Source organism: Eurypyga helias, unplaced genomic scaffold (assembly GCF_000690775.1).
Source record: "Eurypyga helias isolate BGI_N326 unplaced genomic scaffold, ASM69077v1 scaffold19638, whole genome shotgun sequence".
Lineage (NCBI taxonomy): Eukaryota > Metazoa > Chordata > Aves > Eurypygiformes > Eurypygidae > Eurypyga > Eurypyga helias.
The window spans coordinates 5,157-31,833 of NW_010267801.1; the positions used below are offsets into that span (position 1 = coordinate 5,157).

The 26,677-nt window shown below is 48.8% G+C and overlaps 1 protein-coding gene across 1 annotated transcript; it reads right to left on the reverse strand.

Annotated features, from left to right (window-relative positions):
- On the reverse strand, window positions 1-26,521 carry LOC104514034 (ATP-binding cassette sub-family A member 12-like). The gene is made up of 19 exons (XM_010157565.1): window positions 26,433-26,521; window positions 24,782-24,909; window positions 23,793-23,880; window positions 23,096-23,201; window positions 19,664-19,718; window positions 19,008-19,185; window positions 17,016-17,131; window positions 16,241-16,400; window positions 14,450-14,718; window positions 13,581-13,791; window positions 12,213-12,322; window positions 11,448-11,592; window positions 11,225-11,359; window positions 10,259-10,362; window positions 9,754-9,846; window positions 9,192-9,297; window positions 8,350-8,487; window positions 7,540-7,641; window positions 1-42 (listed from the first exon to the last, which is right to left on the reverse strand). The coding sequence occupies exons 1-19, from the start codon at window positions 26,505-26,507 to the stop codon at window positions 1-3; spliced, it is 2,361 nt and encodes a 786-aa protein (XP_010155867.1). The 5' UTR covers window positions 26,508-26,521.
- Between the last annotated feature and the right edge of the window lie 156 nt (window positions 26,522-26,677).

A 26,677-nucleotide genomic window follows, 5' to 3' on the forward strand; every position in this document is an offset into this window, starting at 1 on the left:
TCAACGCTTGGAGAAATCCTCACTGGTTCTACGTCCGTTCATCTGGAACACACAAAACACAGGTCAAAACCGACAGAGGCGGTTAAAGGCACTCAGTTGCGCGTTTGGAGACGGTGGGGCCAAGGTGTGGCTGCGGCATCGCTTTCGTTCTCTTTACCTGTGACTTACGAGCCTGTTTGCGCACGCGTCGTTGCAGCATCAAGCCTGTGGGAAATCTCTGGGCCATCCCAAAACATAAAATCCCTTTTATTTCCCTTTTAGTTACATTTGAAAACCCCAAACCCCAATTCTTCTTGTTTCTGTTTCCCAAATGCCAAGGCCTATTTCTTAATCAGGACTAACCTCCAGGTAAAGCAGCGCTGGTGACATTAAAGGTTTCAGGGAGGCATCCTGGCTGTGCCGCGGGGGCGGTGGGAGCAGTGGACCACAGCTCCGGAGCTGCGATGGGGCTGTCACACGTGCCGTGATGGGTCCCTGCACCCATTTGGAGCCTCCGTGTCCATCCCATGCTAAGGGAAATTGGTGAGGGCAGCGCACGTTCCACTGTAAAGATTGCTTTTTTGGGCGTTACGGGTTTTTTTTTAAAAGAAGCAAGCAGGATCATTTCTTTTCCATCAGGATTTAATTCCCTTTTTCCCTGTATGTCTCCTCTTGAAGATGTACAGCCAAGCTTCCCCCTGAAGTCTTTGCTTTTAGATTTACCTTGTGGTTGCTGTGTGCTCCTCAAGGTCAGTCAGGGATCCCCACGCTGACTGTCAGGGCTCGGCAACTCCCGTTTCATCGGGATAAAGCAGATTACCGGGACTGCAGGCACTGGGCTCATTCCAGGTGGAAATTTGCCATGACTTGTTAACAGCAAACCTGCCTCACTTTGAAGAATTCAAGTTATTTTGGGGGGGGGGGTTGAGTATGCCTGAGCGCTCGAGGGCAGGGGCAAAAGCACGCACACAAAGCGTGCAGAGCATTTGCCCAACTCGCTTCCTAGCAAAAGGAAACCAAGGAACAAAAGCACCAGCACATCTGTATGTGTTCACAAGTAATTTATTTTTTTAAATAGGTGGGGATATGCTTTTTTCTGCACTAATCCATAGTAAATCCAAATTAACGCGATAGCAGTTCCTGATGATTTATGTTGTTATAATAAATAACAGCAACCGCATGCAGCTTAGTTGATGATTAATGAACCTTATTTACAGCGTGCACAGCTCAGGTCTGCAGTTTACACTTGCAAACATCAAAGGAGAGTTCAGCTTTCGTTTTCACCTGTATTTTAAGGCCACGTCGTAAATCCTGCACAAGCAGCCTTGACGGCTGCACTCTAATCCCCAAACAGGATTGCTGTGCACTGCCGGAAGAAATGCCAGCCTGACCTGAGCGCTGCAGGGGCTGTTCCCCTTCGGCCTGGGGAGCGCAGCCGGCTTCATCATCCTCTGATTTCCCTACCGCGCGGCTCACTTCTGAGGCAAGTGGGATGGTTGGTGAGCTCCTTCGCAGAAGAACTCCCCGCCCAGAGCCTGTGCACATCCCCAGCCCTGCGCCCGCAACAGCAGCTCTGATTTATCAGGCTGAGGAGTGATTACAGAAACTCAGCAGCCCTGGGATGACAACTCTCCTGCTTAACTTCGCATGGGAAGGGGTGGTGCGTGTGCAAAGGGGCACTACGGTGAAGCTGGGCTGGTTTCAAAGCACAGAAATTACCTCGCGTGGCAACTATGCGGGGAGCAAACTGTGCCATCCCTCTTCCAGATGGCCGTCCCTGAGCCGTTTCCAACACCCCCATCCCTGCAGGCATCTTGGGGCCCAGCTTGGGCACATTAAGGCCCTTTGAAGGTTTGGGCTTTTTTTTTTTTTGTGGTTGTTTATTGTTTGCGGAGGGGGTTTTTTTCCCCCTTCTGAAAACACCATTTTCCAGCTTAAAACCAAAGCTTGATGGGAGAACAGTTCACCAGGAGCCTTGGGAGCACAAATTCTGCCTAGTTTTCAGCCTCAAACCTCCCAGGGAAGGTCCCTGTTGCTGCAACTCCAAGAAATTCCCTAATCCACCCCAGTTTCACAGATCCCACTGTATAACCCAACCCTGAGGAGTTGGAGGTTCCGTTTAACCCAGTGAACCACAGACAGGCAAGCAGGGTGGTTGATAGCGAACCTACAAGCTTTGCCTTCACTGCCATCCCCCGATGCGAGGTGAAGAGCTGTTTACAGGTAAAACAAACCTGCTCGCGGAGTCTGTGATGAGGATGCTCAGACGCTGAAGCCGTAGGAAGGAGGCTGAAGGAGAGGCCTCGCTGCCCATGCGAGGGAGGAGACGGGTACGGCTGCTCCAGCGCCTCCAAGCGAGGGTTATCGCAGTGTGAAGCACCAGCCTGTGAGTAACCTCTCCCTTTGCAGCGCTGCGCTCCCCGGAGAAGCTTTAGTAATTTCTAGGGAGGCTCTGAAGGCTAATAAAAATAAATGAATAAAGAAGTCAGGCCCAGCAATCGCTCTCTTCCTTTTTCGTGGCAAGCCTCGAGCTGCCCTTGGCTGGCTGATGAGGTGTGGCTCTGACTTCCCAGGTGCCTGAAGCAGAACGGATTCAGCGGCATCGCAGCCTGCTTTGCGGTGATGGATGGGAGTGATTACAATTGTTAATCTCATTGAGGCTACGGTCTCCAATTTTGCTCGTCTTAACAATATCGAAGGGGCTTAAAGAAACACTTGAGGAGGAGTATACGAAGATGAATGAAGCATGTGCTTCTGCACACTCATCAGTACGGGGCACCCAACACAGGAAAGATATCGACCAGTTGGAGAGTCCAGAGGAGGCCACAAAGATGCTCCGAGGGCTGGAGCCCCTCTCCTATGGGGACAGGCTGAGAGAGTTGGGCTTGTTCAGCCTGGAGAAGAGAAGGCTCCAGGGAGACCTTATAGCACCTTCCAGTGCCTGAAGGGGCCAACAAGCCTGGCTCCGAGGCCAGGCTGGGTCACCCCAGGAGCTCAGCAGAGGAGCAGCCCACCACTCGGTGATGCAAACCTGCGTGTAACCCCGATGGAGCCCTCATGGATGTGGGTCAGCAGGCAGCTCTGCGACACTGGTCCTCTCAGCACGGGTCTATTTGAAACTGCGCTGGTGTAATTAAAGGTAGTCTACTAATTGGATGCACAAGCCTAAGGGAGCCCCTTTAATTGCATTTCATTCTGGTTGGTATCATTTTCAGTTAACTTCACTGCTGTCTTGCACAGGAATAACCCAATGGGGTCTGGATACCGAGAGGCGTTATCATCCTGCTTCCTCTTCTCTCTCCCTTGTGCGGCTCCGGCTGTGAGAAAGCTACAGGAAGTGGAAGCGAACAGCTGTGGAAAATCCTTTCAGCTGGTAACGAGGACATAGACAGAGGCTGCGCCTTCATCTTGACTTGCTAATGGAGGCAAATCCCTCAATTATTACCCTGGTTTCGCTTGGATTTTACCTGCTATATGTTGCCATAAATTCCATCGTGCCACGAAGATGCATTCCTTTTGTTTCTCTGGTGTCAGTGAGGACCCCAGCTCTTTCTCAGAGGTGCTCCATTACTACCAGAGACACATGTCTGTAGCCAAAATCCTCCTGTTAAAAATTCAAGAGCCTCCATCAAACTGGAGGGTGGGGGACATGATAGGACTGTTGCTTGGAGCCTTAAAGCTCACGGGACCACCGCCATGTGTTTCTCCCACCTCTCAGTACGGGGCCCTCAGTTGCTCTCCTTAGAAATGACCTATTTCCAAAAGTCTCTTCTTCACCCTGGGCTGAACGTGGCCACTGCAACTCTCCCCCATTTCGGCACGCGCCGGCTTTCCCACACTGTGCCCTGACACAGGTCAAGCCCCAAACACTGATACCCCGTGGGGTGGCCTTGTGCAGCTCCCCGTCATGCTACAGGCATTTTGGGGGGCCTGGGCTGGCCCAAAATGGGCCGTGCCCCCTGTGCTGCTGCAGCCCGGCGCCGCGGGGCTGGTGGCCCTCCCTCATTCCCAGCGCTGCGTATGTGAGTGGCATGAGGAGCAGAGCCAACGCTAACTTAGCGCTGGCTGTGGCCCATGCTAATGTTGTTCTTGCTATTTCAGTGCCATCTTCCTTCTTTCCACCCTCTCCCTGAACAACTAAATTAATTACAGTGATTTTTTATATATTTTTTAAAAATTTAAATACTGTCGTGGAATAATAATTCTGGTGAGTTCATTTTTTTTTGTCATTCCCCACTGCTTCTTTTCTCTGGTGCTCTCTCTTTTAATACACTGTTGATATTCTGTTATATCTATGCAAGATCACAGCTGTTGTCTGCAAAAAAAAAAAACCCAGAAGAGAGTAAAATCACGCTATGTGCTGTTGCCATCCAACAACCATTTTTCTTCAACCACCAGCTCACAAAAAACCCCTTCCCTTATTAAGTGCAGGAGCACACATTTTTCTTGGCTTGTAAAAAGTGAAGCTGCAGCAAGGCGAGGAAGCTGAAGCCCCTACGACAGGCTGAGCCTCTTAGAAAGTCGGATCCTGCAAATCCTGGATCCCAAGAGCGACTCCGCACAGGTCCATGGGCATCACCCGCTCCTGTGCTTTACCAGGCACTTCAGTTGTGTTTACCTGGAGGTGTTCATTTGACCTATAAACGTGTTTTCTGAGCCAAGGCAGTAACGAAACCACTCCTGCGGCTCTTGTGGAAGGACAGAAAAAGAGGCAGTTAGACCCTAAATTTATGTTCAGGGCAGGGGTCGGGGCTGAGAGAACCTCTGCTTAACGCTGCCCCTCTGCCACTCCCCTTGGCTGCTGCCAGGCCTTTTCTGACCCCGCGGCTTCGGCCCTCCCTGGCCATCTGCTTCGAGACCGAAGCTAAGGAAGGATGAGGCCAGAGAAACTCAAAGGTGAGCCAGGATGGAGAATTGGAATTGTCCACAGCTCCCGTTACAAAACTGATTTGATGGAGCCTGGGGCGTGTCCTACCTCCGAAAGGGCCAGGTTGAACCTGTGAGACCCTGCAGGGGGTGGGGAGAACTGTGCCGTGGCACAAAAGGTGATTCCGCCCCTGGGGATGCTACGTGCAACCTCCTCGGCAGATGCTTCAGCCCCCTAAACAGTTGTAACTGCCTCTCCACAGGTTTCAGTGAAATCCCCTTCGGTGTGTAAACTCTGGCCCGGTGTTTGGCCTGGTACCTACAGCCTCCACTGCAACGGCAGATGGTGTATTTCCACCTGCAAGTGTGACACGTTTCGCGGGAAGCAGATGTTTCTATCAATGCCAGAACTGGGTGCAAATTCAAAGGATGCTTTTTTCTTTTTTTTTGGAACCTCTATTTTCCCCAATTATACTGCAACTTGCTGAACTATTCCAATGAATCACTTCCTTTTTTTTTTTTTTTATTAGTAGGCTCTAAAGGGACAAAGGAATAGCTTTGTATCAGCCTCCCTCAATTAAATGTAAAGTACATCTGGACAGAGCCTGAAGATCCATCTTCCACTGGCAGTTGCAAAGCCATCGACATAATAAAATAATACTCTGATTGGTATTACAAAGCTGCATTTAAATCATTGGCATTCATGCTCCGCATCTTTTGCGGGGAGCGCGAGCCCTCCATTAGAGAAAAGCTTCATTTTATACTGTGATCTGCAGAAGATACGCAAGGAAAATGAGGAGGAAAAAAAAAAGAAGAGGAGCTTTCACAGAGCTGGAGACATAATAATAGAAGCTACAATGAATGTCTGGGCAGCTCTTTCAGTTACTTATAAACTGCAGGTGTCAAATGCAGCCTGGAAAGAAGCTGAATTCCGGTTTTAATTACAGCCGGCAGGTTGGGGCATAATTCAGGGCTTGGTAGTACCTTCAATCCATAACAAAACTCCTCCTGCTGTCAGTGAGAGGGTGACACCAAGATGAAGGAGAAAACGTGACCTCCTTGTGGCAGCTAAACTCTGAATTTCAGTGTCCCACTGTAAAATCCCAAACGCCCTTGATATTTAAAGCCCTTATTCCTTGTGTGATTATCTCGGCAAGCCGCAGCATCAAACGGGATCTGAACCAGTGTCACTGCAGCTCTCAGCTAACGTTTCCTTTGGCTCAAATTAGCTCTGGGGGGGGGAAGAAGATGACAAAAAAAAACCCCTCTGACTGGAATTGTGCGTGCGAACCCAAAGCCGAGCGCCGTGCGGGCCTTCCCAGGTCTGGCACGGTCAGGTGCGACCCAGCTTTATCCGCAATCTCTTTGATCAGCAACACGAAGTTTATTAAGCTCAAAGAGCATGAACAGTACCACGTACATCAACGCCCTGACCCAAAACTCAGCCTTTGAGGCCTCTTGCTGATACATGACATAAAGAGTAATATTAAACTATTCTACCTATTAACAATACCGGGGGGAAAAGGAGGATGTGCATTCTGGAGGGCTGAACTCTGCTGCCGGGGGCTGCTGCTCAGAGGTGGGCAGAGGTCTCATTTAAAGCTGGTGGGCGGAGTCTTCGAAGGAGAAGCTCATTATGCCTGATTGTGTGGGCAGACACAGCTCTGGAGCGATGGGGTGTTGAGGAGCCAGGTGGCTGAAGAGGAAGCAGGGAGGCAGAGCCTCCCGGGAGAGGGAGGTTGGCAGCAGTGTGGATTTCTGGCAAGGGAGAAGCTCGTTGCTTTTACTCTGCTCAGGGAAACACAACCTTAGGAAGCAAACTTCGTATCGGAGGATCCAACCAATACGCCTGCCTCGTACCATCCTGCTGCTGTAATGGGGAGGCCCCGAAGCAGAAAGGGGGTGGTTGGCCCAGAAGAATGATCTTCCACTGGGCACCGAGAACTGCCCAGGACCGGAGGACTTATTCAAGGAGTTACGCAGAGCCGGAATAAATTACAGGAACAAACCGGAAGCGCTGACTTTTAAAATAATTGTATTTGTGCTGACACAACCCACACGTACAGATAAGCTTTATGTCATTACCAAAGGTGGCCCTCACCAGCGACAAACACGACTCTGGGTACGCAACACCTCCGTCCTCACAACACCCCTGTGTGGTAGGGCAAGGCCATGGACCCCCTTTCACCCGTGGGGAACCTGGCAAAACCGAGCGACTTCCTCATGCTCTCCCAAAAAGCCTGTTGCTGAGCAGGGAGCAGAGCGTGGGCTTTCAGAGAGGGGCAACCGTGGGGCTGCTTTTTTGTCAGACGCCCCGCCCTGCCCACAGCTCCTCTGCTCCATCATGGCCGTTCCTGCTGTAAGCAAACGGCCACAAGCAGCAGGTGGTGTCAAATAAGTCCCCACAGGCATTAAAGTGATCATAAAACAGGAACTGAAGGGGAGGGGGGAAGAACCTGTGGAAAGACCAACCTGATTTGTAACCAAATGCCTCTCTTAAATGCCTACCATGTTCCTAGTAACAAAATAAGTGCATATAAAAAAAAAAAAGTACTCGAAGAAGATGTGACTTTTTGTCCCCACCATCCCAGAATCACAGAAAACAAGGCTGGAAGAACCCCGAGGGGTCATCAGGTCTTTCCCCCAGCTTCCACGATCCCATCTTGCTGGGTCCCTTCAATAGATGGAGCTTACGGTGCTATCTTGGCTGCCTGTGTCGGAGGTGTCCAGCGTCACGTCAGGACCCGCATCCACGCCGTCAGGGTCTGCTTGATCTTTGGCAAAGTTGATGAAAACCTACAAGTTTAACAGAAAACATTCAGTATGTGACAGCATAAAGAGCTTATAATATGAATGAACATAAAAAAGGAATGGCTGTTCATTTGACTGTGAGCCTGGAGAGAGAGAGCTCAGGACTGGATTCACGTGGGATTTGACACCCGGCATGCAAAGGCAGACATTCCGGCATGAAACCTAGTTGTCCTGCAGCTCGTGTTTCAAAAGTGCCAGCAAGGTAAAACCCGTGTGTAGCTTGTTTTGATGCCAGTGGGAATGTTCTTCCAAGGGAAAAAGGAAGGAAGTTAACCATGAAGCTAAGCCTGGAGTAATGCTAAATGAACTGACAACCCAAGTACGGTACAGGAGTGAAATTAAGCGAGTTTCCAGGATTGGTGGGGAGACTCTACTGCCAGGAAGCCTCGCACTGGACGCGGGGGCGATTCATAACCCTGCCCTTCATCCGCATCCACGAGGCTGCTGAAATCAGCAGTGGCCGAGGGAAGAACAGATCCTTTACGCTACAGGCAGCTTTCTATGTGCGTTTTCCTAGCGCCAACACAGGTATCTGGAGGCAGCAGTACTGATAAAGTATCCCCAGGAGGAATATAGATGGAAATCCCTTTCAGAATGGAGTCTATTGTGTGCAGCAGTCCGTTGTGTGCAACCGTCAGTCTGCTCCCCTGTTAGCAGTTTTAAATGGATGGCCACACATCTTTAATTCCTCACCTCCTCTAACGTGGTCTGACTCACTGAGAAGTGCCTGATATTGAAGGCTGCTTTGCTGGCTTCCAGGAGATCAAAGATATTTGCAACCCCTCCTGCAGAGACTGGAACGTGATATTCCACCATGCTGAAATGCCGATCCTGTGGGAACCAGAGTGGGAGTTAAAGTCAAGAGGTTGCTGCTCATAGAGAGCCAACAGATGTGAGAATGGAAGCGAAGAGGAGATGAACCATGGGGGAATGAAGGGGCAGAGGGTGTCTTCTCTCCTTCTGGCTCCCAAAGGTGAAGAATATTGTTGTCCGGTAATGACCAGTGTTTCCCCATTGGGAGTTCTGGTGGGTTTTGTGACTGGGAGATGATAACTAAGGCCCAGAGCTGGAAGCTTGAGGGTAACCATAGCATTTTCCAGCTCCAAGTCTGCTGTTTTCATTAATGAGGAGACTGGATTAGAGGTGCTGAATGGGATCTGTGACTCTGTTACTCTGGTTTTACAGTTACTCGGTCACGGGAGGCCGCCCAACCATCTCATTACCTGCTGACTGTGTGTCTCCACGCAGTCCAGGCTTCAGGGGACCACCCAAGGGGCAGAGCGCCACCTCACAGCTGCCTTTTAGGGTCACTGCAGCTGTCTGGCTGAGGTTATTTAAGCCACCAAGGAACTTGGGAGCTCCGACCCTCGGTCAATATTGCTGATAGCACTGGCGTGTGTGCGTACGAATGCCTCGCACTCTGAGAGCATGGATCTATGTGTACAGCGCGTTGCAAGACGTCTGTCTTCCAAGACCCTCTTGGTTAACTTGAAGGGATTGAGAGGGCCTCTCCTGAACGCATTTGTCCCACTTACCTTCAGGCATGTGTTTGGGAAGTGTGACTTCATGAACTCTGTCAGCATCTCGGTGCTAACTGTGTTGCTATTTAAGTGCATCTTCACAGTGAATCCTCTTCCAAACCTAGGGGAAAAAGAAAATCGCAGTTAACACAGTAGGAAAGAGAAACAGTTAAAGAAAACCCTTCGAGAGTGCTGCACAGCTTCTTTGGGGAAATCTAATCCAGGCAGAGTGCAGCTTGAACGGGGTCAGGGTTGTTAACCTGGAATGAATCTTACTAAGAAGCCGCGCTACTGTGATAACTAATAAAAACGAAGCTCAACCCTAACATGCATTTCACATTTTCAGCAGTGAACTGATTACTTTGGGGAACACATCTCTGGGAAAAAAGGCTGTGAGAGAGTAGAAAGTGCACGAGTTAACACAGAATTTCAACGGTGTAGTTAGAAACATAAATCAGAAAATGACGTTGTTTTGACGCCCTGTTAACAAAGGTCTCCTGTTCCGAGCCCTCCAAGCTGTAGGCTGAGTAACTCCACGTGCTGTTCAGCGCTAGTGGAACAGGTGCATTTGACTGACCTGCTCTTGATATGCTGCAAAGAGCCGATGCACTGAAAACTCCCGTTCACCATAATAGCCAGCCTGGTACAGAGGGCTTCACACTCTTCCATGCTGAAAAATCAACCAAGAAACACCAGTAAGTCTTGAGAAGGTACTAAAACATGAGTTATTTTAGTGATTGGAGAGTGTTAACAATCTTCCCTAGAGCACTGAAGTGTGGGAATCACAGAATCACAGAATGGTTTGGGTTGGAAGGGACCTTGGAGATCATCTAGTTCCAACCCCCCGGCCATGGGCAGGGACACCCTCCACTAGACCAGGTTGCTCCAAGCCTCGTCCAGCCTGGCCTTGAAGACAGCCAGGGTGGGACTAAGTGGGCACCCACATTCAGCCACAGCAAACCCCCAAACCTGTCAGAGCCCAGTGCCCTGAAATTCTTCGAGGACCAATGGGGAGTGTGAAGAACGAGCCTCTCGCACCTCCTGCCAGCCCCGAAACTGGAGACAGAGCCAACCAGCCTTACCTGTGGGATGTGAGTACCACCGAGCATTTGTTCTGCACTTCCTCGCTGATGATTTTCCAAAGGTGGCGTTTAGCATTTGGATCCATTCCAGAGCTCGGTTCGTCCTGTCGAGAAACACAGGACTGAATGTTCATCTGTGTTCCACATCTGACCTTCTGAACACTGGCTGATAAAACCTTCAGCTGATTTCCCATATTCTTGAGGATAACGCCTTATATAAGGCAGAAATAAACCAGCCTGGGCTCAGGCAGCAGTCACTACGGAGGGAATTTCCTCACCTTCTAGTTTTATTGAGATATTTTTAGGTCCCAAAAGCAGCCAGAGGGCTGGTGTATGCGGCCAGAAGTAAAGGCAGCAGTGTTGGGACCAGGGAGATTTATACCATTAGATATCAAATGGAATATTGGGAAACATGCTCACGGAGCACCGCACACGTTCAAAACAGAGCAAATGGGAAAAACTGCAGGAAAAGCTGTATTTGAGCAATGGCAGATCTCATAGAAGAACTGGGAAGTTCAGAGTGAAAAACAAAAGGGGAAGCCAAACCAAGAAAGATAGTTTTATGTTCTAATCCTGAGGGAAGATGCTCCTTTGCTCTCCTACAGATTTGGAGCCTTGGATGCCGCTTTTCTCGCAGGCTAGGCAACACAAAAAACTCCAAGAAAGCTCTGGAAACAAGGAGAATTTAAGTGGCAAATACAGGACCTATTTCTGCCCTCTGACAGAGGCTGACAGAGAAACCGGCGGGCTGACCGCGCTGCTCGTATGTCCTCAGAGAAAATGTGGGTGCTGGCTGGAATCTAAACTTTGCTCTGATGCGTATGTTGTCAGGCCAAGTACGGGCTTTCGGGGAGTGTCCTGCAAGCTGTGCCTGAGAAGGTTTCGCTCGACTGGCAAAGCACCTCTGCCAGCCAGAAGAATCTGCTCCCTCCTTCCCCACCCCGCCCCAAGGCCCCCGTCTCTCACCAGCAGCAGAATTGATGGCTTCCCAATGAGAGCCAGAGCTGTCGACAGTTTTCTGTTGGTGCCGTAACTGCACATGGAGGTGACTCTGTCTTTGTAGGCCATCAGATTCAGGCGGTGGAGAAGCTGGAGTACAACCTGCGGGAGCAAGAGCACAGCTTTCACATCAACGTCCAGGCTCTCAATAACTGGAAAATGCTCTCAGACAAGCCCCAGTGCTACTCACTCCTTTGATCTCTCTCTCGGGGATGCCGTGGAGCCTAGCATAGTAATACATGTGCTCTTCCACTGTCAGCAGGTCATCCAAGGCATCTTCTTGAGGACAGTAGCCAAAGAGTGACCAGTGTGCCTCACTAATGTCATTCAAGGACCTGCGTAAGGAAGTCGGCAAGTCATCTCAAACACACTGAATCACCAATGCACTCTGCAATTAGACAGCAGAGGGAAAAATCCCCTTTCTCCTGCTTCCTACCCCTTCCCCATCCCTTGAAGGAAAATGCTATGAATTTGCAGACCTTCAGCTTTTAGGCCCTGAGCTCTGCAAAGGAAGAATTGTGTTTCTGACGGCTGTCAGCCACGACGTCTAGTACACGGCTCTCCAATTACCGCCAGGACTTCAGAGGGCACAGCTGCCACCGAGCCTACGCCTGTTACAGAGCGCTTGGAGAGGAGTCCTGCTGGTCTCCGGGTACTAGCTCGGAAGTGGGATCACATTCCGCTGAGGATCTGGGTCTGATCCCATTTGCAATGGAGCAAAGTGAAAGAAACCCCACCGAGAACAGCAGAGGTACAACAGCAAAATGCAAACCCTAGGGAAGCAACCATACCATCTTCCAAGGATGAAATCCCTGCCTTATGTATTTTTTCCTCTATTTTCAATGTTTTCTTTCGTTTCAGACTTTGACATTTCCCTTCCCTTGCCACCAGCCTTAAAAACTGCTCCCAGGCCGATTCGCTCCTGTGACTTCCCCAGAAATCTCATCCTCCATACCCAGAATGATCCTGGACGCGCAACCTTCCGCTGGATGCTCCAATATCGCCCGTCAACATCTTAAAGATGGTCGTCTTCCCGGCCCCGTTCACACCAAGCAAGCCAAAGCACTAGGTTGTGGGAAAGAAAGGCAGAAACGTAACCACGCTGTGTTTCTAACACAGGAACAGTGCTCAGAGACGAGTGCTTGGTGCATCTTGCCTCTTCTTTTCTCTGTACCCTCGAGCCAGATGAAGTGCAAGAGCGGCAGAGGTACGCGGAGCCTACCAGCGCGGTAGCAGAGGTCGTTTATGTGCACCATACTGCAGCTTCTATTAGGACCGTTTGTTTAATGCGGTGAAGAATCAAGGATGCATCTCTATTCCTCATTCCTTTTACTGTTAGGTGCATTTCTGCAGCGAGCTCATCCGACAGGCCAAATCTCGCTCATGTCATTGGTGCAAAGCCTCCCACTGAGTTCGCAGGAATGAGGCGAGTGAGGTTTGTGCTGTCGCTGGTAAAACCCTTAATGCCACACAAGATTTTTGTCAAATAATCTCACTAATGCACCACATTAATAAGATTAAGAACCGGCTGCCTGTAGTGCAGCTCAGTATCTCCCGCCAAAATCTGTGTTTTATCGCTTGGGGGAAGATACACGGTTCTGTGTTGCATAAGCCATCCCCGCCGTGCCGATGATTATGGTATCGTAGTACAGACCAGCTAATGGGAAAATCCTCACGTGCTGAGCCTACTGCAGGTGCACAGCATCCATCCAGGCTCTTCCCACCTCCAAGTCCATGCAGGGACAGTACCTGCCCCCAGCCTGCGGTGCAGGACCCCGGCCTCTGCTGAGAGCAGGGAATGGCACCCTAAACCCCACTGGCACTGGGCTGACTTTTGCCACAGGCTGGAAACCTCGATGCCAGTAGTGGCTGTGAAAACAGTCCTCTGCCAGAAAGATCAGTTCGATTTGCACGTGAGGCTGCTGTCCTCCTGCCCAGCACCATTTCAGCTCAGTGGGATCTAGGCAATCAAAAAAGCCCTGGGTACCAAGGATTAATTCAAAACTGGGTACCAAGGATTAATTCCAAGCTTCCCCACAAGTCAGGGGCACAGCCTGAGGCAGAATCTCATCTCCTCTTTCTTCTGGATTGCTGAGGCGCTCTGTGTGCTCCTTTCTCTTCAGTGTTTTCGCAGATAACTGCACCAACAGGACCAGGGAGTGTTTTTTTCTTTAGAGCTAAGAAATTAAGGAGGTCAGAGCAGAACAAATCACCATAGTTGTGCTGGGACAGCAGCAACGACTGGGTGAGATGATGACAGCTGGACTGTTCCAGTTTCGCTCCCCAGGGTGGAAGGTGTCCGCAGCCTTTTCCCCTCGCTTACCTCTCCAGCAGTAATCCCGAGGCTGATGTTTTTCACAGCCACGATGCGTTTGTGAGGAAGGTGGTAGATCTTTGTCACATTCTGGAGCTGCACCACGTCGAAGTCAGCTTTGCCAGACTCCACACGGTTCCTCTCCACCCGGACGTCCCCGTCCTCTTCAGCCGTGGGCGGCAGGAGTGATGCTTTGCCATGCACTCTGTCAAACAGGAACCTGCGGGGAGGGCAGAGAGGGGACCTTTCCCTCTGGTAAGCAGAGAGCAGTGGGCCTGTGTGCTTGGGATACTAAGGAGCCTGACCCATCAGATCCCAGGGTGTGCAAACATACACAAATATACTGACAGTTTCTATTTTCTCCTGGTATCTGCAACGTCTAGGGAATTAAAAAAACCCAATGTTCTCTCTCTGACTGATTTTTTTCTCCTTTTTCAGCAAATATTCTGAGCTGGAGGAGTTCCTGCCTTGTGGACACACTTGGAATGCAGGTGACAGGATTGTTCTCGCTCCTCCCTGTGTGCACCCAAGCCAGAGGGGACAGGGAGATTCCAACAGAGGAGGTTGTCCATGGACTGACTGCTCTTACCAACCAGGGGAACATCAGCCCACCAAGCCCAGAGCCCCGGAAGGAGGGCCATGCTCTCAGTCAGCGAGGACTACCCAGGGACTCTGGTAACTTATACCTCTATGAGTTAATCCGCTAATTACTGGTAGGCACTGGGACTGCTGCCAGAAAAAAATGTAACTCCACGTTTGCAAAGTGTCTTAGAAATTTACGGGCTTCATAATTAGCAATGATGGCGCGAGAGCCCAGAATTAAACCACTGAGCCCTGGCTTGGTCTGTTTTCCTTGCAAGATTCCAGATGTTACTTACTCTAGCATGTTGTTCCAGACTCTCTGAACCATCCTGTCGTGAACTGTAAGACGAATGGCAAAAAACACGGTGCCCTGGATAAACATGGCAAACAGCTTGGATGTGGTCTTGTCGAACTCAAAGGTTTTGTCAGGGTAGTCCACTCCATAGGCTTTTAAGAAGCCCAGCAGCGCCTGGTCCTGTGACAGCTCAATCAAGCCATAGCCAAAGCAAAATTGTGGGAACAGAAGGAACACATGCCTTAAGTTTTCAGCGAGATCACGCAAGCCCTGAAAAAAAACCCAAAAAGCAGCACAGTCAGTCACTGTTTTTATTCATGGAATAAATCCATAGGTTTTACTGTGGGACTGAAGTGTAACAATTACACTGGGATTTGCCTGTGTCTCAGAGCAGAGATAAATTGAGAGCAGAGAGCTCTGGAGACGGCGCGTTTCACAGGCACAAGGTCAGAAAAGTCAAGAGGCAGCTCTGAGGTTGTGATCACCCATAGTAAACAGCAGCGGGTTCCCAGCGCAGCCCCTCATGGCTGCTCCAGCCGCTTCGCTCTCTGCGTGCAGCAGCCAGAAACCCACCCGTGAGGCACAGCTGAATCCTGCCAGAGCTCCACCGTGCCTCCCAAAACCCCCAGCCTGCTGCAGAGCACAGCCCGCTCCCCAGTCCTGCGCCTCTGGAGCACTGAACAAACACCTCCATAAAGCACAAGATCTGCCTTTAAAAGACATCGAAGGGCAGTTTCACACTTAGGAGCTCTCCTACACAGAGATTTGCTACGTTTCTAGCAGAGGAAAGGATTAGCACACGCAGCAAAGTGGAAAGGCAGTAAATTTGCGTGGAAAGAGACTGACTCCCTGTCACTGGGACCCAGAGGGGTAAAAGATGATCATAATTGTGCATCCCTAAAATCCAGGGGGTCGCTAAACCAGCACTGCCCAGCTAGAGAGAAAAACCCAACCCTGTTACTGTTTTACAAAGCAATTGCCCTTTATAAAAAATAAAACTGAATGGAAGGTGTACATTTTATCCCAGTGATTGCCAGGGATATCTCAGTCTAAGAGGAGGTTTTGCTTCAGGGAACCATCACAGTCCCCGAGTCATTTTTCGTCCTTGCAGGGAGGAGATGATCGCATTACAGATCTTGGTGACAGACACCTGACGCTGGGCTTAACGCAGCCCGTGTCAGACGCAGGGCAGTGACATCTAGTTGCCACTCTCCACAGTTCATTCTGCAAGAACTTTGCAATGGTTCCAAGTCCCCAACAACTTTCTACCCAACACCAACACCTCTCTCCTGCCCTTCTCTGCATGAGCAGTTTCTTAACTCTCTCTGCATTCTCCCCTCTGTCACCACCTTTTTCTTCTTTGCTGGGGGTGCAGATTTACAGACCAGCAAGATGCATACTTAACTCATCTCCTGGCTATAGGGAACTCCATAAAGACTCGAGACTGGCATCCCCTGCTTGGTCTACCTCAAGTATCCTGACACCAGCCAGCTGCTAAGGCCCTGATCACAGAATCAGGGAACGGTTTGGGTTGGAAGGGACCTTAAAGATCACCCAGTTCGACCCCCCCTGCCATGGGCAGGGACACCTTCCACTAGATCAGGTTGCTCCAAGCCTCATCCAGCCTGGCCTTGAACACTTCCAGGGATGGGGCACCCACAGCTTCTCTGAGCAACCTGTCCCGGTGCCTCCCCACCCTCTCCAGGAAGAATTTCTTCCTGATCAAACCACCAACCATAACCAGAAGCCTCCTGTTGTTTCACCAAGGGTTTAGTATTAGTAGGATTCCTACCTGATCCGTGGCCTTTTCCTGGGAGAGCAGAAATACAACCGAGTGAGTAATGATAGTATTGATGCCAAAGAACAAGTTGACGCAGACATAAACGATGAAGGCCATTCCTGTTTCTTTGAAAAACCCAGCCAGCAGGTACATCCATGAAAACGTTGCGTATCTATAAATTGCCAGCAGCACAGAGAATACTGCAGTCACTCAAGAGCGACGGAAAACAAACAACCCAGTACTTGAGGCAACACACAGTTCTGTTTTGGCACATGACTAGATTTCCCTAATACAGGAGCTGAAGATGGAATAATGGCTTGTATCTGTTAGAATTCTGAGGAGCTGTTTATGATGCATATTTTAAACATGGAGCCTGACCAAAAGCAGACAGACTGGGCCTGGAGGATTCAAAGGCAGGGAGACAGTTTTCCTAAGTCTTCCTGAATTTTGCTGGTGGTTTGGTTTTGTTTTTTTTCCTCTCTGATTTGCAATGCTTCTGTATCTTGAACTCTGCAGTATTTCAGTAAGCATCTGCTTACAGCTTGGGCTGTCACTGTGACCTTGAATATTTCATACCCTCACGTAGAGTTTGCTTGGAATAAAGCAGGCATGACAACACTCATTTAGCTCACTGCTCCTGGAAGGAGCGACTAGTCACCATTTGTGAAGTGCACTCTGAAGAAAAAAGCCCGTCTACTCCTCCCTTGGATCCCAAATTGCAGCCGCCTGCAACATCCAGTTCCTCACTCTGTGCAATGGTATTTAAATAACTAAGCTCCACACTTACCCAAAGAGCAACAGCAGAAGAAATACTGCCAGTAAGTTATTGTTGTTGCAGAAAGCTGGTATCTGGAAGGAGGAAATAACTCCAACTGAGAGGCCAATAGGGACCATAAAAAGTACCTGCAAAATGATATTAAAAAGATGTTATTAGGTCGATAATTCTTAAACATTTTTTTTAGAACTACGCAGAAGCAACACCACCAGGTTGAATCTGAACCGGGTCCCACAAGTGCCACTTGGGTTTTTGGAGGGGAACCAAGTAACGCTGGGGTCTCGGTGCTCCTGAGGCTTTTGGAAGCCTGGCAAATGAATTCCCACAAAGGCAGGTTGAAGAGCTAAGCCCCAACGTTCAGGACTGTGGACAAAAAGCGTCTTGCAAAAAGGCTGTGAGTGAAAAACGCCCCCTTGGGTTTTCTGTTAGCCTTGCAGTCAGACCGCTTTGTTGTGCCCCTAAATCTGGTGTCTGTAATGTTGAGTCAAGCCAGGGACCTACCAAACGTCCGCCTCGAGAGGTTCCGCTCTTTCCCAGCGTTGGGATTTAACAGAATTTACTGGCAGGGATTCACTGAGAAATATCGAGTTGCCGAGAGCGCTGGATTAGTTTCAGCCCACTGAATACTGATTGTGGCAAGGACCCTAGGGAGTTTTCCACAGGCTGATTTACAAATATGCAGTGCTGGAGCGAGGACCTGGATCAGGGAAACAGACACAGGCCTGCCCCATGCTCCCTGTGCTGCGACTCCAGGCTGCTCTGCCAAGCCAGACCGTTCCACGCTGCCTTCAGACCCCTTTCAAGCCCCTTGTGCAAGGCAGGAGATACTCGTGCTGGTTCCTCATGGCAGTTCAGACTATTCAGTGGTGAGCAGCGCGTTGTTAGGACTGCTTGGTTAGCACGCATCGGTGCTACCGAAGCACCTAGAAGCTTAGGCTGTACTCTGCAGAAAGAGTGGAGGCTCCCATTGCCCAGGGGATTTCAGCCCTGAGCCCTCTCTGCCTCAAAGCGGGCTGGCTGCCTAAACGCCCTTGAAGATTTCATGTTTTCAGGAACTGCTGCTATCCCTGGGATTTCAGGCACGTGCAGAACTGCGCCAATAGAAATTTGTCGGATACGTAGAGCTGACCACCATTACAGCATAGCTGGCAACGCCGAGGCTCACGAGCAGAGCTAGTCTGCGCTCGCAGATCCCTACGTGAGGGTCTGATGTCGTGCACTGAAGGTAATTCGTAAGACACAAAGCACTTGAGTCTACAGACACCGTGCATATTTATCCTCTTAGGCCAGCGACGCCTTCCAGCAGTGCTATTAATGCTCTGTACCAGGAGGAACCTAACTGTAGGGAGAACAAGGGTATGCCTACGCCACAGTGCTGAGGAACTCGGCTATCGCTAGGAAGAAGGTGGTAAATTTATACAGCGGAGTGCAGCTCTGCAGAAAGGAACTTGCCTAGGTCCTGGAAGGCATATGCCTGCATTAGTAGCTTCCCTTGGCTTAAAACCCTTTATAATATATAATCTTAAAGAGAGCATTCAACCCAGCAATAGATTTTTGCCCAGCAGAGGACTGCCAGCCGTGAGATGTCTGCTAATATCACGCCCTCCGCTCCCAGGGTTTCCGAAACGGCCATAGCCTCAAGGCCCAAAGCCTTCCCGGGATGCGTAAAGCCTGCATGACAACTAACGGAGCCCTGCAAGCCAACAGAAAAGCAGCTTGCACGCTGAAATCGAAACCAAGCTCTGGCCTGCTCTGTGCTGCTCTCATACTGATGTGCTGAGTGTTTTGCATACACTCGAGAGAGAAGGAATGCCTTCGCTTAGCAAAATCCAGCGCTGCGGTTCACGTTTAATAGTCTTTGATGCCTTGGAGAACAATTACTACATAAGGCTCTTGATAGTAATAATATTAAGAAGTCTAGGCAACCAACTTTAAATAAAGAACTTGTTTTCCCCCTGCTGCGTAATGCCACTCTTGGTGCGTTTAGGAATGTGAATTATTTACCAGATCATAAACGAAGTTAGTCACCCAGTAGCTTGTCATCCCGATGCCTGAAATATGCTGCAGTTGCTTGGCTTTGGTTTGATGTTCTTTTACCACGTAGAGCACGAAGCTTGACGTTGTGATAGAGTAGCCAACCAAAACAGACATTGAAACGATGATGTCGAGCAAGCTGTTGAGCCTGGGGAGAAAGTGGAGAAAGATGTAGATGGTGAGTCCAAGCAGCAGGTTTCCCTCGCTGCAGAGGCATCTGACAGAGCTCAGGAGCAGAGGGGCTGGGATGGTGTGCCAGGCTGGCGGCAATTATGCCTAGCAAGGAGGCCTCACAGCACCGAGTCCTAACTGTAGCGTTGATTGGAAAGGCCAAAAGGAAAATTATGTGATTCTTATTATAGTGCCAAAGCACAAAAATGTGTGACGCTGCGACCACGACCTTCGGATCTATATGGGATTCTGTGAAGAAACCCTAACAAGAATCTGCAGCTCTGTGGCACGCAGGATGCTGTTCATGTGTAGAGGGAATGAAGACAAGGAAGAGAGCAGTTTCATCATTTAGAGAAAGACAGTCAGTAATTTAGGCTGCTTTATGGTTTCCAAGAAGCTGGTTTGCTTCTTTTGAAGCTAAACAACTCAGGCATCAGACAAATGAATCTTCTTACATTACTTGCTCTTGACTCTGTCCTCCAGGATATGGGTGAGCTGATAAGAAAATACCTACAAAAAACAGAAAGAAAATAAATTGAGGATATGGCTAACTCAAAGCTTCCTTCTCCAGTCCCTGAGATTGACAGTAATACAGAAAGCTGTGAGTAGAGAAAAAAGCATATCAAAAGCTCTTTTTTGCTGTCATCTTGGTGTGATCTTGGGCAGAATTTTGAGCATTCCCGTTCTTCCTACGACTTCACTTTGATGCACAGCGGATCTGAAATTCAAACCCCAGGCTCTGTTTCTGCAGCTATCTGCCTGATTCACTTCAGCGAGAGCACTCCCACACCTAAAATTAGGCATATGCTCGTGGGTCCATGTGTTTTAGGATGGATTCCTCAATGCTGATGCATTCAAAACTGGCGAATACACTTAATTTTAAAGTTGCTATTTGAGGAACTTGCCGCAATTCATTTGCTCTTGGGTCATCAGAAACAAATAATTCCCTACTGGCCTTCTCCACAGCTGTTTATCTTCCAACGGTGTATGTCTTTCTCAATAGGGGCCTCCGTTGAGATGCTAGCATAAACCCAAGTAAGCTACAGGCACTCTGGTTGCCAGTTTGGCAATGAGTTAATTCTCAACTCTTCTGTCTTATGCAGCCAGGGGAAAAAAAAAAAAAAATCTTTCTGTCCAAAGGAATTAGCAAAAATCTAGTTATTCCATTTGTAAGCCCAGTGTGAAGTTTTCCAAAAAGATCCCTTAAAAATGGGTTTGTATCAAGCACAAGCTGCAAGAGGGAAGTTTTCTGCTCGTGTGCAGGTATCTTCAGAAGTTGGTTTAGGTACTTCTTTAGCAAGGAGAACACCTAGCTCAAAATGTTGCTCATCACAGCGCATTTGCTTTGTTCAGACGGAATTTGTGCCTAAATGCAGCATTTTCTAACAAAGGGAGGAACTCGAGGGGCTGTGGTGGGCCAGTGAAGATCTGCCTTGGTCCCACCACGGCAACAGACCAGTCTGTGGCATCTGAGAAAGACAAAGATGTCTTAAATTGAAGTTCCCAATCTGTATTTAGGCACCTAAGTAAATGCCCCCGCTCTCAGGGAGTGCAGGAGGACCCTTAGCTGCTATGAAACCCAGAGGGATTTGCTACAGCATGGCACCTCTGAAACCTAAGCTCCTTACAGCCAGGTGCCTGGCTCGCAGGAATCACAGGAGGAAAAACTATCCTGGGCTATTTTTCCTAAGAACGACCACTCTGACATGGGGCCAGAAAGAAAGAGATTTGTGGGTTTAGCTGGCCAAGTGCCATACCGAAAAATAAACTTGAAAGGGAAGATTTTATAGGAAATTCATTTTGGAGGGGGAAAAAAATCCACCTTGGTCTTGTCATCAGTGAGAGAAATGGAATTAAAACCTTGGGCTGCTGATAAAGCCACACAAACAGCCAGGAAATGTTTCCTTTCTCTAAAAGAGAGAGAGAAAGAAAGATACCGTCTGTCTAATCTGTTAATACTTCACTATAAAGCCATTTTCCTTTACCGAAGCTTAGGCTAGAAGTCAAAATTTCCATTTCAATGCTTTCCCTTTTTTGTTGGTTGGGACTGAGAGAAAAGAAAGCACAATATACATAAGTCAAAAGCTATTATGACTTGCTTAGTGACATGGTAAAAAGCTTTTTATGTATTCTTTAAAAATATAGCTGCCTAAGTCAAACCTCCAAAGCAGGACTGGCACCTCTTCCAAACTGCTGAAATGACAACACACTTTTATCTGGCCATTTCAATGGTTCTTAAACTGTCATTTGTTTGTCACAACAACAAATAGATTTAGCTGCCAGGAACACACCACGCTGAACGTCTGTTCAATTGTACTTCAAAGTGGATTTACACTACCCCAGGGGAGCTATCCCCATCCATTCATTTTATTTCCCCACACTATGGCTTGGATCATTAGTGGGAAGTGGAGAATTATCTGTCTGGTCATTTACTACTAAGCATTTCTTTCAAAAAACACATAAGCAGCAGGACAGATGGAATAAAACCCGCTGCTACTCTTTCCCACTGAAAATTATTTTGCTGCTATAAAACTTTCCCTGTGAAAACTTTCTGACTGTTCACACCAGCTCCCTGCCTTTGCTCTCACTACAGCATGCATTGGGAATACAGAGACAGGGCAAGAAGCTTCGCTGCTTAATAATTCAGCTGCTCTGGGATGTTCTGGCTGCTGGAAGCGTGCGGCTCAGGTCTCCTCTCTCCACATCTGGGCAGGGGCTGTCGCTCTGTGCAACGCTTTTGCAGTGCACAGCAAGGAGCTGGAACCTTCTGACCTGGAGGGCATGCTGCAAATCTCAACGGCATCTCAGGGCGACGGCGGGCACGAGGCACCGGTTTCGCTGAGGGGAGTTTCAGCACATCGGAATGTGGAGATGGAAAGACAGAGATGCTGTTTTGACTTGCAATCAGCATTCTGCTGTTTCTTTAATTCATGGCATGACACTCCAAGCTTCAGACCAGATGCCTTTTCCATTCTAGTTAAATTCAGACCCACCGGTGAGGAATAGTCTGATGAGCTAAGAGACACCATCAGGGCTTTCAGGCTGCTGAGGTGAGGGGGGCTAGGCATGAGCAGGACGTGGCTGGGGGGGCACCGTCTGTCGAAGGAGATCAGTCGGCAAGGCATTTCTGCACACAGTTGCTACTCTTGTCAGATCCCATAAATCTCTGTATAACATTTCTCAAAATGGCATCAACATGAACCCTTTTCTTCCCCCTGCACCCCTCCATCTCTAGAGACAGACACACAGATGTATCTGTGCCCACGCCGCACCCCTGATGTAGCCTAAACCGTAAGCGATAGGGAAAAAAAAAAGTGTTACATTACCAAGGAGAAGCTATGAGAACTGATAACCCCCAAATGGGCTCCTAACACTCTTTGGAATCTGTGCATGTCGTGTGTCAGAGGAAAAATATAGCTGAAAATTATGTTTCTCACTTAATCTCACTCTCTCAAACACAAACCATACAGATACCCACACATCCCGAGTTGCTTTCAGGGTGACATATTAAAACGTGCTAATCTAAACCACCCCCGGAGATGCTCTGAAGTAGCCTTTCTGTGCACAGCTGATGGGCACCTACCCAGAGACAGCTATTTCCGTACCACCGCGAGAGGCAGTAAACCAAAGAGCAACCACTGGCACTTTCGGGATGAAGGAAGGAGCTGAGGGTCTTCCCTGTCCAGCTCCCCCGAGTCTTTGACAAAGACAAATGAAATAATGTGACTTATTTGTGTTTTTCAATTCTGTTTTTAAAGGAATTGCATAACTGGGAACAAAGAAATGGCCTCACTGAAGTCAAGGTAAGCGTTGTCATCGATTTCAACAGAACCACGATATTCCCCCCAAAGGGGAGATATTATCCGCTCGTGTAAAGGGACACTTACCGTATCTGGAAGTCTCATTTTTTGGCAAGTTAGCTCGAAGAATGAAGTTGTTCAAGCTGTTGAGATAGGCTGGGAGGCTGTGATAACCTTCGGGATTATACCACACCTGCACACAATTGAGAAATTGAAACAATTTGGGAGAGAAATTGTTACTGATAATGCTTCGGTTTGTTCTGCTTGCAGAAATGAATCGTTCCACGGCTGTTATCGAAAGCCGTAAGCTCTACAAGTTAAAGTCCGATGATTAAACCCCATCAAGCACCGAATTAGTATAAAAGCACATTTCACTTTCAGCACAAGCAGTCCCATCAGCTTCATTTGCCTTCTGGGAGAGAAGCAGCCCTGGCTGCATAGCCGACAAAGCATACAGGCACTCCTTTTCTTCTCTGTAGTAAGTTGCTCAGATCTGGTGAGCACCAGCAGCGGAGACTTCCCGGAGAAGGCTAAGCAGTCTCTAACACCCCTGGAAAGCCAGGGGAAAAGGTCTCTTTAGGGCAGAAAATAGCCAGTCTTCACCTTCTCATTCAGCAACAGCCTCTCCCTCCCCATGGTAACTTTTTTCCTAAACCACGATAAACCCTGAGGACTGAGGGGACAAATCGGAACACGCACTTTGGGCACATGAAATAGCCCTGAACTCAGTATCACTTCTCCTGGGCCCCCCGCTTCCCGTGCTAGGACAAGCACCTGTAGTTACCTTAGTCAGTGTTCTGTTGGGGGGCACCGGTCTGATATCAAACTGGAGATCTGTTGTCAAAGGCAGCCCGAAGCTCCAGCCACCATACCTGAGTGAAAAGCAGAGGGAAATGCGTTGCTACCCTCATTGAAAAGCTCCGATGCCTTTGGCTGGTGTATTTTAGCATGCCACTGTCACCCCAGCGAAGTCTGGCTTCGCTTAAAAGCACTTCTCCCAGTACACAGTGTGTGGCCAAGCCCACGCTGCTGCAGGTGCTCTTATTTGGGGGGAAAAAAGGGAAACAGAAGCGTGGCAGAGCTATTGCAATAGTGTGCTGAAAGCCTCTCTCTGAGAAACATTTCGGAGCCGTGCGGGGTCCTAAGCTGCTTGCCTACCACACTGGAATAAGATGACTGCGTCTTACCCAGAAGACAAGCAGCTCGGTTTAGATCAGTGGCAGACAGAGAGATTCCTTGACAAGCTTAATGGCAGGCTATTTTTGCCCCAAGACATGCTGCCGAGTCCAGAGACACTAATAGCTCTAACAGCCCCATGGTGCAGGAAAACGTTCAGCCTCTCACTTCACTGGAATGGATGCACTTGTTGAAGTGAAGCACACACGCACGGAGACTCTTCAGAGAATCAGACTTGGAGGAAAGACTCTCCCCAGGGTTTATTTCGTGACAGGCTGTGTCAGATTCTCCTCTTATTAAGCATTTCTGAGTCAGACAAAGGCTTGTCTGTGGATCCAGCCATCAGCCTCGGAGGTGATTGACATGTTATCCCTGGGCTATCTCTGCTATGATCAAGCAGAGCACTTGCACAAACCTTTAACTCTGTGACTGCAGGGCATTTTACCTCCTCTCACCAGATTCACGAAGACCACGAACAGAGAGGCCTTTCCAAACCCCTACTGCACCATCACCTCTTCACGCCCAGGGGATATGGTGTGTATAAAAGGCTGATCCCAGAACAGTTCAGAGGAGAAAGATGGGAGATCTATGCTGTACCGTTTTTGTAGGAAGTCTTTGGTGGTTGCCAGAATGTAGGTCTCCACGTTGTGCCCTGTCAGGTTATAAACTGTCCGGGTGGAGAAGGTCCTTCGGTGAGGGGGAATGTAGTTTGTCTGCGGACATGTCTGAGCGGACACAAATCGATAAAAATGTTAAGTGTCTGTGTTTTAACTAAAAACTAGCACATCAGCACAAGACTGGGAGCAGGCAATGGCAACATTCTGGCCCTGGGAGCAGTTCCTACAGAAGCTGACGATTTGTAAATCAGGGTGCAAAGACACACAGCACACATCCCTGCACGCTGTCCTGGACTTAGCGAGAGGCTTGCAAACAACCTTTGCTTCAATCTACACTTCACTCCTACTGACATCAGGGAGACCTTGAAATATGCTTCATGCTACACGGGAAGATTTTTGCTGAATTAAGGCTGATCCTACTTAACAGAGCGTCAGTGACTTGCACAGCCAACAGCAGAGGGGAAAAACAACTCACAGAGCAGAAAACTCCACTGCAGCCTCAAATTCTCATCTTGCATTTTACAGCCGCTACGCTCTACATTTTTGCTTTACTGACAGTCATTGGGAATATTTTCAAGAGCTTCAGAGAAACCTTGGATTAGTCCTGAATACATAATTTAACACGCTGAGGGTCAAAGCCACACTGACTGTTTCATGAGGTTGAAGTGTCCTACCAGACAGCATGCTGGCTACTTCCTTCAGCTCATCCATAACAAAAACCCTGGCCTCCCCCATGGTGTATCCGCTCATAACTTTGCACCAGAACCCACAAAATAGCTTCTTTCACGCTGAGGAACACCTGCCTGTGCCTGCTAGAGGTGAGAATCAGCTTTGAACGTTATCCCGGCTGAGCAGAGAAATGACGCCGATATTTTTAACGATGCGAAATTAAGTATGTGTCCTTAAAACACACAAAATAGCTGCGTTTCAAGGAACGGCTAGGGATGTTCAACTCCGTACATGCTTTATCTTACAAAAGGCATCACGCTGTGCCTTGACTCTGGTTTCCTACTGGCAAAAAGCTGAAGGCGGGTGAACAGCCCTGGAGGGAGGAGAGCTCAGCTTCAAGCCGGAGTGTAAAACCGTAACGTCACTGGGGCAGAATCTGCCCTTTCCCCATGTGCGTGTGAAGACGCTAAGCCCAGCAGTGCCCGTACCCAGTTCTCTATGCACCATCCCACTGCAAAGAACTGAAGTTACTAATCATTACCACTTATAATAAAGAGCGGAGTAAAAGCAGATGGATCTAGACCTTGCATAAAGTTGAATTCTGAAGAGCAAACTATGCTTTCCCATAATGACAGTGCTTGTATAAAATGTAATTTTCCTCTGGAATACATGTTCACCTCTGCTAAATGGGACAATCACACAGCCTTCAAAACTACCATTAAAGCTTTTCCCACCACAGGGAGGAAGGCAGATGTATCAGCATGCAAATCTTCTGAGGATGCTGCTTCCTTTCCTGACCTCAAACTGGTGCAGACAGTGGTTATCCAAAAATCAACAGGGCCAAAGAGAGGCAGGAGGAATCTGAACACTGAATTCCCCTTAGTATCATGCCTGCCCACAAAACCACTCCCAGCCTACAAGACCCCCCCAGGCTCTCTCTCTTTTGGGTTTATTCAAATTACCTGGATGCCGTCGGTGCAGTTGCAGGCAGAATACTTCGTTCCCTGGTTTCCACTGCTGACCCACTGGCCGAGCATGTCCTCCTTTAGACACTGCCTGAAAGTGAACACATTTTCCTCTGAGGTTCCCTACGCTGAGGTGCACAAACGATGCTCATTGCTGTTGTGCTTCATGACAGCAAGGATCATAGAATCATAGAATGGCGTGCTTCATGACAGCAAGGATCATTGAATCATAGAATCATAGA

Excerpts from the sequence above, each read along its gene's own strand:
- LOC104514034 (XM_010157565.1), bottom strand. The coding sequence starts at position 26,507 with ATGCTCGGCCAGTGGGTCAGCAGTGGAAACCAGGGAACGAAGTATTCT. Across the intron at positions 13,792-14,449 it reads GTCTGGAACAACATGCTAGA|GTTCCTGTTTGACAGAGTGC; the intron begins GTAAGTAACATC and ends CCCTCCCCGCAG. Across the intron at positions 7,642-8,349 it reads GTCAGACCACGTTAGAGGAG|GTTTTCATCAACTTTGCCAA; the intron begins GTGAGGAATTAA and ends TTAAACTTGTAG.